The following is a 14,590-nucleotide window of genomic DNA, read 5'->3' as shown; positions in this document are numbered from 1 at the left end:
ACCAAGATACATGTAGGAAGATACAGACACTAGATGGTGGAAGATACAGACACTAGACGGTGGAAGATACAGACACTAGACGGTGGAAGATACAGACACTAAATGGTGGAAGATACAGACACTAGATGGTGGAAGATTCAGACCCTAGATGGTGGAAGATAGAGACACTAGATGGTGGAAGATACAGACACTAGATGGTGGAAGATACAGACACTAGATGGTGGAAAATACAGACACTAGATGGTGGAAAATACAGACACTAGATGGTGGAAGATACAGACACTAGATGGTGGAAAATACAGACCCTAGACGGTGGAAGATACAGACACTAGATGTTGGAAGATACAGACACTAGCTGGTGGAAAATACAGACACTAGATGGTGGAAAATACAGACACTCGATGGTGGAAGATACAGACACTAGATGGTGGAAAATACAGACACTAGATGGTGGAAGATACGGACACTAGACGGTGTAAAATACACACCCAAAAACCCAGCAGGTGATCGGTAACACGCTGTGGCCACCCGCTGGTGTTTGTCATTCTGGTGTGTTTCTTTTCTGAAGGGGACAGCAGCAGGACAGCAGGAGTGTGTGTGTTTGTGTTTGTGTTTTTATAGTTTATATGCATCACTAGACTGTGTGACTCTCCATGACTCTATAATAGTATCTATAATGAGATGTTCTAGTCTACAGGACCTCTTCTTTAAGGACAGAAAACAGGATCAAAACCTCCCTACCCAGGACGTTTCCTCTGAAAGGAAGTAAATATCGCCATCTCTTGGACAATATTAGAAGTACAGTTTTGTGCCAAGACAGGAAGTTCATGAAGTAACCGATAGAGGGTAGAAGTCTGTAGAATTCAGGTAAATTGAACATTAGACATCATGATTTGTTGTTTGAAAAGTTATAGCTGATGTATTGGGATATCTGTGCTGTTCCTTTATCCATCTTCATATTTTTTGTACCTTCCAAAAAGTTTTAAACAGGCGGTACATAACTTTACAGAGCTCTTGAGCCAAAATGGGTCCCTGAAATGGACAGAAACCATAGTCTTAAACAGGCCATACATAACTTTACAGAGCTCTTGAGCCAAAATGGGTCCCTGAAATGGACAGAACCATAGTCTTAAACAGGCCATACATAACTTTACAGAGCTCTTGAGCCAAAATGGGTTCCTGAAATGGACAGAAACCATAGTCTTAAAGAGGCCATACATAACTTTACAGAGCTCTTGAGCCAAAATGGGTTCCTGACATGGACAGAAACCATAGAATTAGGCATTAGAACAATAGAATGGACATGAACTATGTTATGACAGTATAGAAGGTCAGACATTTTGGTAAAGAAGTTGGTCAACCATGGTCAGCTAATGCTGTGATAAGATATTTAATAAAACAATGAATTTTAAGATTATCTGCAAAGTATGTTTATTAGCTAGCTAGCTAGACACTTTTAGCCTCATGGCTAGAAGGGATTTCGCTTTTCTCAAATTAACGTCAAAAGTTTTTGTTGTTGTTGTTGTTGCATTTAAGCTTACCCTAACCCTTTTCCTAATTTTAATATAATTATCCTAATCTGCTACATTAATTATCCTAACCTGCTGCCTAAATTCTCCTAAGCTGATACTGAAAAGACAAATCTGACTTTAATTTGACAAAAGCTGGATCGCTTCTAGCCATTGACCCAGTTTTTAGTTGGATGATTCCATTAACTTTTTTAAGTTAACTGTCAATATGCCAACATTCCTTACAAAGAATTCAGTCAATCCACAGCCATACTGTCACATCCTGACCATAGAAAGCTGTTATTTTCTATGGTAGAGTAGGTCAGGGCGTGACAGTTTTTTTTTCTAGGTTAGATTTTCTATGTTGGGTTGTTCTAGTTTTGTATTTCTATGTTGGGTTTTTGTTTGGGATGATCTCCAATTAGAGGCAGCTGGTCATCGTTGTCTCTAATTGGAGGTCATATTTAAGTTGGTGTTTGTCCCACCTGGGTTTATGGGAGATTAATTTTGAGTAGTGTATGTTTCACCTCTGCGTCACGGTGTGTTGTTTTTGTTAGTTGAGTTTATTGTTTATGTATCGCATAGTTTCACTCTGAAAATAAAATGTGGAACGATACACACACTGCACTTTGGTCCGCTCATTCTTCTCCTTTCGACAGCCGTGACACATACACTTGCTGAAATTATTTGATGATTGCACTTAGACAACTTGTAAAAGCAACCAATACGGACGGATATTTTATCATATTATAACCCTCACAGCTTTCCAAGAGAACAAACATTGAGACATTTATGGTCTGTTTACATATTTTAGAGGCTATTTAAACCAAAATAAAATCTGTATAAACTATTTATAATTATATGACAATACTTCTATTACACAGTTTCTGATATATCACATGCCGTACTTTTATTCTCCTCCTTGAGTAAAAGCAGGAAATGCATCACCTATGTATCTACTGCCATTCATTACAATTAGACTGTGGTTTGGATTTCTCCCTGACCAAAATGGCTGCCATTATCCAACCATTTTGGAACTATGAGGGTTATGACATAGGGCCCTCTAGTAATTTAATAGGCTTTCTATGACAGAAATATTTTCCAGAATTCTGCCATCAGAAATGTATTGTCAAAATCAAAACAGATGATTCTAATCTAGTCTTTAACTATTGGCCCGAGGCTACGGATCCATATTTATCAGCCCCATTACGTTCCCGTCCCACCCCCCCTGGAACCCCCTGGACAGATCTGTATCACGTTCATGTGTTTCTTAACCTCTACTTTACACATACATTGTTGTGGTCACCCTCCCTACACATTTCTCAACGTCAATGGTGAATGATCTTCTCAGTAATGTACAGTGTTGTTTTGAATTATGCACAGTGAGCATATTTTTTTAGCAGATGTGTTATTAACGAACTGTAGCATAGTACATATTTTACCTAGTGGCACGCTGTTGAGTTGTGGGCCACATGAACTGCATACAAGGACTTCCCTCATCCTCCCTTAGGCAAATCAGACCGTGACTCTATCCTCGTGCTTCCTGTTTATAAACAAAAGCTTAAACAAAAAGTACCAGAAAAAAAACGAAAAAAATGGTGCCCTCCAAGCTCATCACCAAGCTCAGGACCCTGGGACTGAACACCTCCCTCTGCAACTGGATCCTGGACTTCCTGATGGGTCGACCCCAAGTGGTGAAGGTAGGCAACAACACCTTTGCCACGCTGACCCTCAACACGGAGGCTCCTCAGGGGTGCATGCTTAGTCCCCTCCTATGTTCCCTGTTCACCCACGACTGTGTGGCCACGCACGACTTCAACACCATCATGAAGTTTGCTGACAACACGATGGTGGTAGACCTGATCACCGATGTAAATGATGAGACAGCCTACGAGGTCAGATACCAGTCAGTGTGGTGCCAGTACAACAGTCTCTCATGCACACCTGTTAATTGAAATGCATTCCAGGTGAATACCTCATGAAGCTGGTTGAGAAAATGCCAAGATTGTGCAAAGCTGTCATCAAGGCAAATTGTGGCTATTTGAAGAATCTCAAATATAAAATATATTTTGATTTGTTTAACACTTTTTTAGTTACTACATGATTCCATATGTGTTATTTCATAGTTTTGATGTCTTCACTATTGTTCTACAATGTAGAAAATAGTAAAAATAAAGAAAAACCCTTGAATGAGTAGGTGTTCTTCATGTACATATCAACCTCTAATAACCTCTAATAACTTATTATTATCTATCCTGATGCCTTGTCACTTTACCCTTGAAATCAAATAGCTCGTACCTCTGCACATTGATCTGGTACTGGTACTCCCTGTATGTAGCTCCACAGTGATCTGGTACTAGTACTCCCTGTATATAGCTCCACATTGATCTAGTACTGGTACTCCCTGTATATAACTCCACAGTGATCTGGTACTGGTACTTCCTGTATATAGCTCCACATTGATCTGGTACTGGTACTCCCTGTATATAGCTCCACAGTGATCTGGTACTCCCTGTATATAGCTCCACATTGATCTGGTACTGGTACTCCCTGTATATAGCTCCACATTGATCTGGTACTGGTACTCCCTGTATATAGCTCCACAGTGATCTGGTACTAGTACTCCCTGTATATAGCTCCACAGTGATCTGGTACTCCCTGTATATAGCTCCACAGTGATCTGGTACTGGTACTCCCTGTATATAGCTCCACATTGATCTGGTATTGGTACTCCCTGTATATAGCTCCACATTGATCTGGTACTGGTACTCCCTGTATATAGCTCCACTTTGATTTGGTACTGGTACTTCCTGTATATTGCTCCACATTGATCTGGTACTCCCTGTATATAGCTCCACAGTGATCTGGTACTTCCTGTATGTAGCTCCACATTGATCTGGTACTGGTACTCCCTGTATATAGCTCCACATTGATCTGGTACTCCCTGTATATAGCTCCACATTGATCTGGTACGGGTACTTCCTGTATATAGCTCCACAGTGATCTGGTACTTCCTGTATATAGCTCCACAGTGATCTGGTACTGGTACTCCCTGTATATAGCTCCATATTGATCTGGTACTGGTACTCCCTGTATATAGCTCCACATTGATCTGGTACTGGTACTCCCTGTATATAGCTCCACAATGATCTGGTACTTCCTGTATACAGCTCCACAGTGATCTGGTACTGGTACTCCCTGTATATAGCTCCACATTGATCTGGTACTCCCTGTATATAGCTCCACAGTGATCTGGTACTCCCTGTATGTAGCTCCACAGTGATCTGGTACTGGTACTCCCCGTATATAGCTCCACATTGATCTGGTACTGGTACTCCCTGTATATAGCTCCACATTGATCTGGTACTGGTACTCCCTGTATATAGCTCCACATTGATCTGGTACTTCCTGTATATAGCTCCACATTGATCTGGTACTCCCTGTATATAGCTCCACATTGATCTGGTACTGGTACTCCCTGTATATAGCTCCACAGTGATCTGGTACTTCCTGTATATAGCTCCACAGTGATCTGGTACTCCCTGTATGTAGCTCCACAGTGATCTGGTACTGGTACTCCCTGTATATAGCTCCACATTGATCTGGTACTGGTACTCCCTGTATATAGCTCCACAGTGATCTGGTACTTCCTGTATATAGCTCCACAGTGATCTGGTACTGGTACTCCCTGTATATAGCTCCACAGTGATCTGGTACTCGTACTCCCTGTATATAACTCCACATTGATCTGGTACTGGTACTCCCTGTATATAGCTCCACATTGATCTGGTACTGGTACTCCCTGTATATAGCGCCACAGTGATCTGGTACTGGTACTCCCTGTATATAACTCCACATTGATCTGGTACTGGTACTCCCTGTATATAGCTCCACAGTGATCTGGTACTGGTACTCCCTGTATATAGCTCCACATTGATCTGGTACTCCCTGTATATAGCTCCACATTGATCTGGTACTGGTACTTCCTGTATACAGCTCCACATTGTTCTGGTACTTCCTGTATATAGTATTGGTACTTCCTGTATATAGCGCCATTGTTGTGTATTATATTTATCTTGTTGTTGCTATATATATATATTTTTTTTTTACTCTGCGTCGTTGGGAACGGCATTTCACTGTATTTCGGTTCATTTGACAAATACAATTTCATTTGACTTGTTTTGATGAGAGAAAAATGTGACCATTTGCACAATCATCGTAAAACGTCATAAGAAATTAGATGGTTTTTTTTTCTCTTACATGAACGTTGTTCTATACTATTATATTCTGTTCTGTAATATACAATACTATCACTATGTGATCTTGCAGACATTGATTCAGCTTTGATGTAACTTTATTAAGCGAGCACCATCTGCCCGAGTAACAGTAGCTGTACAGAGACTGTGCGTAAGGTAGAGAATCCCACACATGGGCAGAAGCTTCCGGAAACTTTAGCAGTCCATTAAAAGTTTGATCGGCAAAAAGAAAAGTCTCTCCCATGTCTCTGTGGTGTGTCTGGTCTGGCTGTGGTGTCTCCCATGTCTCTGTGGTGTGTCTAGTCTGGTTGTGGTGTCTCCCATGTCTCTGTGGTGTGTCTGGTCTGGATGTGGTGTCTCCCATGTCTCTGTGGTGTGTCTAGTCTGGTTGTGGTGTCTTTGATGTCTCTGTGGTGTGTCTGGTCTGGTTGTGGTGTCTCCCATGTCTCTGTGGTGTGTCTAGTCTGGTTGTGGTGTCTTTGATGTCTCTGTGGTGTGTCTAGTCTGACTGTGGTGTCTCCCATGTCTCTGTGGTGTGTCTAGTCTGACTGTGGTGTCTCCCATGTCTCTGTGGTGTGTCTGGTCTGGTTGTGGTCTCTCCCATGTCTCTGTGGTGTGTCTAGTCTGACTGTGGTCTCTCCCATGTCTCTGGCATGTGTCTGTTCATGGTCCAGCTGATATTCCCATGTGCTGACCCCAGGGTGCAGTATCGTGGCATTGGTTGCCGTGTGTTTCCATGTGAACAGCCTGCTGGGCTGGCCTGTCTGTGAAGGGATGACCAGAGATAAAAGCCTGCTGTATAAATGGATGACCAGGACAGAGAGGGAGGATCTTCTTAACAGCAGTGACCGCCGCCCAGATCCACAGCCCTATTTAACCAGCTTGGCCGTCTCCTATAGCATCACACACTGGATACTACAGGAGGATACTACAGAAGGACCATACAGGAGGATCCTACAGGAGGATCCTACAGGAAGATACTACAGGAGGGAGACTGAGCCTGACACTCTCTGGAGGTAGACTGACACTGATAGTGTAACAGGTGACTATAACCACAAGAAGTCTAAGGACCTGGCTTGAATGTGCTCTTCCATTCAAGGTAATTTCCTATACAGTAAAAAACATTTTATAGTCGACTATTCCTATACAGGATACATGTATTATTATTTCAATTCATTGAATTGAATAAGAAACTGAATTGAATTCAAATATTACATGATGAGGGAGAATTGGCTTTGCAATTATTGGATTTGAAAAGTTGTAGCCTTGGTTGCTTGTGTTTTTTGGTTTTGAAAAGTTGCCTGTGATCTGACCTAACTGTGAATTTTCTTCCTTCTCTTTCTCCAGAGCTGTGATCCTGACAGAGCGCATGTAATGTGGGTCGTTGAGCAGATCCGTGTTTCAGTGGCCAAAAACAACCTTCTGTTGCCAATAGCAGAGTACAGCTTCCGCATCTCAGACATCATGTTGGGAGAGAGAACATCTCGGGAGAAAGGAAGGAAGACGATCTCTCTGTGTCCTAACATCATCACTCCGAATACTATCCCTGAGTTCTGCATCCCACCAAAGATCTCACCACAGCAGGAGCTAAAGACAGTGGACTGGAGTAAAACTAGCCCTGTTGGAAAGGTGTCCTTTTCTCCTGAGAAGGGCAGCAGCCCGGAGAGGGAGGTAACAGTGAGAGAACCCTTCATCAACACTCATCCAACCCTCATCCAGGTAGAGAGCGTGGACGAGACTCCATACGACCAGGGCTTCAGTGATGAGGAGAGAACCAACGCTGACCCCCAGAGCCAAGCAGCTCTCTCCCTGCCCCACCTGGCCAAGGCCCAGACCTGCTACGGTTTCTGTACCCTCCTGGAGAGCCCCCACACCCGGAGGAAAGAGTCTCTGTTCCACAGCCACCCCAAAGCCTGCCCCCTCCCCCTGATCGCTGCCTCTCCCGGGCCTCACGGCCGCTCCAAAACGTACTCCTCCAGAACCTCACCTCTACCCCACTCCCCGTCATCCTCCTTCAGCCTCACCAAGCTGACCTCCAGCAGGCTGTCTCCTGGAGGCTCCAGGCTGGTGGCTCTCCAGAGACAGAGCACCCTGGACAGTGACACCACGTCCTCCACCGAGTCCTCCCCGTTCAGCTCCCCTCTCCTGGCCAGGCCGCCTCCCAAGTCCTCCCTGCTCAAAGCCCTGAGCCACGACAGACTTCTGTCCCAGACTATGAGAAAAGCTGTGCTCTCCAGAAACAACTCCCTGTCCACAGATGAAAGCAGCTCCATGGACAACAGCCCAAATATCATCCGGAGGGCCTCTGATGCTGGATTAGTAGAACCCCTTCCCAGTGCCTTCACCCTGGCTCCCCCTGTTATCTTCCCCATAGACTTCGTCCTCCACAGAGAGAGGGTCATGAAGGAGAGTCTAGTTCCTGTAGGTAGAGAGGGGGCACTACGGCTCTCAGCAGAGTACTGCCTAGACAACCAGAGACTCAGAGTGAGGTTGATCAGTGCTGAGGGACTGTATGCTATCTCTGTGGATCCTAAGAGCATCAACTGCAGCATCAGTATCTGTCTGTTACCGGGGAAGATTCAGAAGCAACGCAGCGCGGTAATTAAGAGGAGCAGGAACCCCATCTTCGACGAGGATTTCTTCTTCTATGGTATCTCACAGGAAGATATCTGCTGCCGGTCGCTGCGGTTCAAAGTTGTCAACAAAATGTCCTCCATGAAAAGGGACTATATTTTGGGAGACTGTGAGATTTTGCTGAAAAGTTTATTATCTATGTAAAAATTGTTGATTGGCTTGAATGTATATAAGAAATATTTTTTGACTTTTTACTCTGCTACATATTTATTAAATCAACGTAAAAAAAACCCATCTGGTTGTTTTGAGTCTTATCCTACTAAAGTGTGACTGTATTCAGAGACAGTTTATTTCACAGGAGGTTGGTGGTACCTTAATTGGGGAGGATGGGCTCGTGGTAATGGCTGGAGCGGAATGAGTGTTTGGTTTCCATGTGTTTGGTGCCATTCCATTTGCTCTGTTCCAGACATTTATGAGCCGTCCTCCCCTCAGCAGCCTCCACTGGTCTATTTCAAGCGCTGCAATTGCAGAGCCGTCTACACAACAGCCTACATCGACATAAGGAATGATTAGAAATTGAATTCGTGATTAGATTTGGTCCATAAATGGAAATGAATTGGACCTGCTTTAAAACCTACAGAAAATAATCTTTAAGAGCACTCAGATTACATTTTATAATATACATTTAATTAATTACAAAAGCTTTTATTTAACAAATACATTACAATTACATTGCCTATGATGAGAAGACTAAAACAAACTGCTAACCTTGTCAAAGATGACACTACCAAATATAGTTAATTGATATGGTCCAGAGGTCTACATTCCCTCATGTTTGAAAGTCATTCAAGGATTTCATTCTGGCCACCAATAATTTATTTTTACATGATCACACCTGTGTTATTTGCAAATACAGTTTATTCAAGATGACATAATTTGACACCGCTGGCTGTCACTGTATACAGGCATTACTAGTCGATTAGCTACATTACTAATCGATCGCAGAGCGAATCTCTTTCATATTAAAGCTCTTGTCATCTTGCTACGGAAAGGCGTTCACACTGAAGATCACGGGATAATCTTGGCACTCGTAGCATTTAACCATCAACAAGGGTAGTGCTAGCCACGAAGTTCAACAATGGTTTTTGAATCTATGGTCAGTGATCTCCTGAATAGGTTCATCGGAGACTATGTGGAGAACCTCGACAAGTCCCAGTTGAAGATTGGCATTTGGGGAGGTGAGCGACACGCACAGAAGAGGCTGGAATGACAGTTGAAGCGCTGCTAACCTCACAGTGCCAGGAATGCTAGTGTGGCTAGGTTAGCTGTTAGCATTTTAAACAAACAAGCCTTAATGCTAACTAACTAACTAGCTAGCTATAACCAGTCTCTGGGATATGATGCTAACATTACCCAGTCTACGACAAAAGGTTTTGTAAACATACCTGTAATGATATTGAAATGTTGTAGGACCCTTTGTGTGCCTAGAAAGTCACTGACTGGGGCTCACACAGCTAACATATTTACTTTGATCTGGCATTGCATAAATGAGCTGCCATACACAAACAACCTTATGTTTTGTCAGGCTTAGCCTACATTTATTAGTAATCTATTATTATATGGGTACAACATGTAGACATAAACATAAACAGACATGCATTAATCCCAGCTGTTTCCTGCTGGACACAGTGTAGTCTGTCTAACTAATCTGTCTTCACAACGATGAATGCATACAGGACTGAGCGGACTGGTAAATCAAGATGGTATGATCTGGTCAGGTACCAAGGCATCAACCAGTTTCCAGTTGATTCCTTTCTCTCCGTGTGGATCTCTTGAGTGAAGTGGCAACTTTTCTATTAGCCATATCCTATACTTTACTAGCCTGGTCCCAGATCTGTTTGTGTACTTACCATATCCTATACTTTACTAGCCTGGTCCCAGATCTGTTTGTGTTCTTACCATATCCTATACGTTACTAGCCTGGTCCCAGATCTGTTTGTGTTCTTACCATATCCTATACTTTACTAGCCTGGTCCCAGATCTGTTTGTGTTCTTACCATATCCTATACTTTACTAGCCTGGTCCCAGATCTGTTTGTGTACTTACCATATCCTATACTTTACTAGCCTGGTCCCAGATCTGTTTGTGTACTTACCATATCCTATACTTTACTAGCCTGGTCCCAGATATTTTTGTGCTCTTGCCAATTCCATTGCTATCATTGTCAAGCCAATGGCATGACCATTCAATAAGGAGTTGGCAAGGGAGCCGAAACAGACTGTGCCCAGGATAAGACACAGTTAGTTGCAAAGCTAGATAGTATTTACCTAGCTAGTAGGGTATACATTAGAATGTGAATAGAAACATTTAGTCACACATACAGCTGTCAACACAGCTGGTGAAAGAGTAGGCCTATAACAAACAACATTTTGATCCTGGCAAACTGACATGAGAATGTACTGACATTTTGAGTTGTCAACTGCAATGTTTGCTATGAAGGAAGTTCAGGATACTGCAGTAAGTCTCTTGGCAGGTAACACCGTCCACACCCACCGTCACTATAATACCTGCAGAAACCATTGTGACTGTTAGGCCTCTGCCGTACCTGTTCCTCTCCCGTCACCCGAGTGTTGGAGGGTAGGATCTTTGTCCCATGTTTGCACTCCAGACCTGACGCCAGGGTTAATACAGTAGTTGGATTAATACAGCAGTTGGATTAATACAGCAGTTGTATTAATACAGTAGTCGGATCTATGATTCCTTAGCTAGACAGGACCCTTATTTATGTCATGGGTAGACCACAGTACTAGCCTAGCCTATATCTTTGGAACGTTGAAGCCAGATAAAAGCCATTGTATTACATTTGCATAAGTGTCATATATCCTAGTAAGACCAAAGATAGCCGGCAGCACCATTTAGTTTTTTTTGTATTGCATTGTGATATAGACTCATAAAGGAAAAACCCTTACTACAAATACCAAACAGTACCGACAGATTCCTTACTAGTCCTGTTTCTTCCCTGTAGGCCTAGTTATTGTATCATGTGTCTCAACCGTCGACTAGGCCCTATACAGAGCTTCATGATTAAATGTTAGTCTGTTGGTTGTAACCTACTGTACGGTCTGTTGATCTGTCTGTTTCACTAAGGAAGTCTTCCATTTTAGGCTTTCTGCTGTTGTGTTTTTATACCATAGATTAGTTTACCCTTGGTCCTTGATAAAAGCCCAAAGGTCAGATAAGGTCATTGTCTTGACCCACGGTAGTGTTTCTCCAGGTTAATATCTAAACTCTACGCTAAATTCAATTGATGTTGTATAATTCAATCATTGATGGAAAAGGCCTACGTTTTAACAATAGATATGTGAATGGAGGGCAAAGGAGTACAGAGTCTATCAACAACATATTCTGAAGAGATTATGATCACATGACTGTTCCATCTCAAAGCGAGCTCACTTTACCTCACAACACTATGAATGCTTTTGTCACACCTTGACGTGGGAGGCTTGGTTCTTTTTAAGTCCTGGGTTATTTTTCCAAAGTACATGACGGTTACCTGAGCTAGATCACCTTACAGTCCTGTGACTGCCATCAGAGGTGATCAACAACACGATTTCACCAGACGTGTTGTTTCTGTACACTGGACACAGTGATGTAACACCTAGACCTACGCTAACTCACCTCACCTCACTGTGATGTAACATCTAGACCTACGCTAACTCACCTCACTGTGATGTAACATCTAGACCTACGCTAACTCACCTCACTGTGATGTAACACCTAGACCTACGCTAACTCACCTCACTGTGATGTAACATCTAGACCTACGCTAACTCACCTCACTGTGATGTAACATCTAGACCTATGCTAACTCACTGTGATGTAACACCTAGACCTACGCTAACTCACTGTGATGTAACACCTAGACATACGCTAACTCACTGTGATGTAACATCTAGACCTACGCTAACTCACTGTGATGTAACATCTAGAGCTACGCTAACTCACCTCACTGTGATGTAACATCTAGACCTACGCTAACTCACCTCACTGTGATGTAACATCTAGACCTACGCTAACTCACCTCACTGTGATGTAACATCTAGACCTACGCTAACTCACCTCACTGTGATGTAACATCTAGACCTACGCTAATTCACTGTGATGTAACACCTAGACCTACGCTAACTCACCTCACTGTGATGTAACATCTAGACCTACGCTAACTCACTGTGATGTAACACCTAGACCTACGCTAACTCACCTCACTGTGATGTAACACCTAGACCTACGCTAACTCACCTCACTGTGATGTAACACCTAGACCTACGCTAACTCACCTCACTGTGATGTAACACCTAGACCTACGCTAACTCACCTCACTGTGATGTAACACCTAGACCTACGCTAACTCACTGTGATGTAACACCTAGACCTACGCTAACTCACCTCGCTGTGATGTAACACCTAGACCTACGCTAACTCACCTCACTGTGATGTAACATCTAGACCTACGCTAACTCACTGTGATGTAACATCTAGACCTACGCTAACTCACCTCACTGTGATGTAACACCTAGACCTACGCTAACTCACTGTGATGTAACACCTAGACCTACGCTAACTCACTGTGATGTAACACCTAGACCTACGCTAACTGTTTTGTTGTCTGAGAATTGTTTTGTTGTCTGAGTGAGGGGGGAAATGTTTTGTTGTCTGAGTGAGGGGGGGAAATGTTTTGTTGTCTGAGTGAGGGGGGAAATGTTTTGTTGTCTTGAGTGAGGGGGGGAAATGTTTTGTTGTCTGAGTGAGGGGGGAAATGTTTTGTTGTCTGAGTGAGGGGGGGAAATGTTTTGTTGTCTGAGTGAGGGGGGAAATGTTTTGTTGTCTTGAGTGAGGGGGGAAATGTTTTGTTGTCTGAGTGAGGGGGGAAATGTTTTGTTGTCTGAGTGAGGAGGGGAAATGTTTTGTTGTCTGAGTGAGGGGGGAAATGTTTTGTTGTCTGAGTGAGGGGGAAATGCTGTAAATTTAAGAGGACTCGATGTATTTTGAAAGATGAGACGTTGAGGATCATAATAAAAACCGTTTTGATATTATACAAGCAAGCCAAACACCCGTGAGTCCAAATGTGCACTTCACATCTCCAAATCATAAAACTGATGTCATTTACAGTGTCAACGTTAATAAACGTTAATAAAACTGATGTACAGTCAATGTTAATAATCACTATGTTTTGATGTACAGTTACCAGATGACATGTCATACACTGGGTTGTTCTGAACATAATGAGTATGTTTTGTTTTATTGTGAATATAATTCACTGCTGGGGCCCTGGTGAAAAAGTACTGCAGTACACATGAAATTGGGTTTTTAGGAATCAGACAGGATTTGGTCCAGATTTAGGAGCCATGGTTTTTTAACTTCCTGTTTTGGTCTAGGCTATATAACCACCATGACTGACATTTTTGTAGTAGCCCGATGAAAGAAACCTGACTCCCTGGTCGACACACAGTTGATAATTGTCTGAATCTACTCTGCTAGCTGTAAGTCAAGCAGACTTCCTGTAACTAGTGTACACATCAAGCAGACTTCCTGTAACTAGTGTATACATCACGCAGACTTCCTGTAACTAGTGTATACATCACGCAGACTTCCTGTAACTAGTGTACACACCAAGCAGACTTCCTGTAACTAGTGTACACATCAAGCAAGCTTCCTGTAACTAGTGTACACATCAAGCAAGCTTCCTGTAACTAGTGTTCACATCAAACAGACTTCCTGTAACTAGTGTTCACATCAAGCAGACTTCCTGTAACTAGTGTACACATTCTAGTATCACTATTAACTTGTGTTTTCTCTCATCTCTGTCCAGGCAATGTTGTTCTGGAAAACTTGAAAGTTAAAGAAAATGCTTTGGTAAGTATGCATTACTTTATTATAATCAACATGTGTAGCCTATCATTTTAAATAGATGTTATTGTACTTTCCAGGTATCCATCCCTATTGTCCTCACCTCACAGAGGTCTGTAGTAGACTAGGTCTGGTTCTGATCCATCCCTATTGTCCTCACCTCACAGAGGCCTGTAGTAGACTAGGTCTGGTTCTGATCCATCCCTATTGTCCAGACCAGGTCTGGTTCACCTCACAGAGGCCTGTAGTTGACCAGGTCTGGTTCACCTCACAGAGGCCTGTAGTAGACCAGGTCTGGTTCACCTCACAGAGGCCTGTAGTAGACCAGGTCTGGTTCACCTCACA

The 14,590-nt window shown here is 42.8% G+C and overlaps 2 protein-coding genes across 3 annotated transcripts in view; both read left to right on the top strand.

Annotated features, from left to right (window-relative positions):
* Positions 1-6,682: 6,682 nt before the first annotated feature.
* Positions 6,683-8,559, top strand: LOC123732798 (C2 calcium-dependent domain-containing protein 4C). Its single transcript, XM_045712076.1, has 2 exons — positions 6,683-6,863; positions 7,112-8,559. Exon 2 carries the CDS (start codon positions 7,139-7,141, stop codon positions 8,540-8,542), a length of 1,404 nt encoding a protein of 467 aa, XP_045568032.1. The 5' UTR covers positions 6,683-6,863; positions 7,112-7,138; the 3' UTR covers positions 8,543-8,559.
* Positions 8,560-9,340: 781 nt separating this feature from the next.
* Positions 9,341-14,590, top strand: part of LOC123732797 (vacuolar protein sorting-associated protein 13C-like) — a 35,276-nt gene continuing 30,026 nt past the window's right edge. For both annotated transcript variants that reach the window (XM_045712075.1, XM_045712074.1), the window contains exons 1-2: positions 9,341-9,576; positions 14,208-14,251. In XM_045712075.1, the coding sequence (XP_045568031.1) occupies positions 9,477-9,576; positions 14,208-14,251 (144 nt within the window). In that variant the 5' untranslated portion in view covers positions 9,341-9,476. The remainder of the gene's footprint in view (positions 9,577-14,207; positions 14,252-14,590) is intronic.

Source organism: Salmo salar, unplaced genomic scaffold, assembly GCF_905237065.1.
Source record: "Salmo salar unplaced genomic scaffold, Ssal_v3.1, whole genome shotgun sequence".
Classification (NCBI taxonomy): Eukaryota; Metazoa; Chordata; class Actinopteri; order Salmoniformes; family Salmonidae; genus Salmo; species Salmo salar.
Note: the sequence above shows the minus strand (reverse complement) of the source record. Positions and strands in the feature narration are given on the sequence as shown.

Excerpts from the sequence above, each read along its gene's own strand:
- LOC123732798 (XM_045712076.1), top strand. The coding sequence starts at position 7,139 with ATGTGGGTCGTTGAGCAGATCCGTGTTTCAGTGGCCAAAAACAACCTT.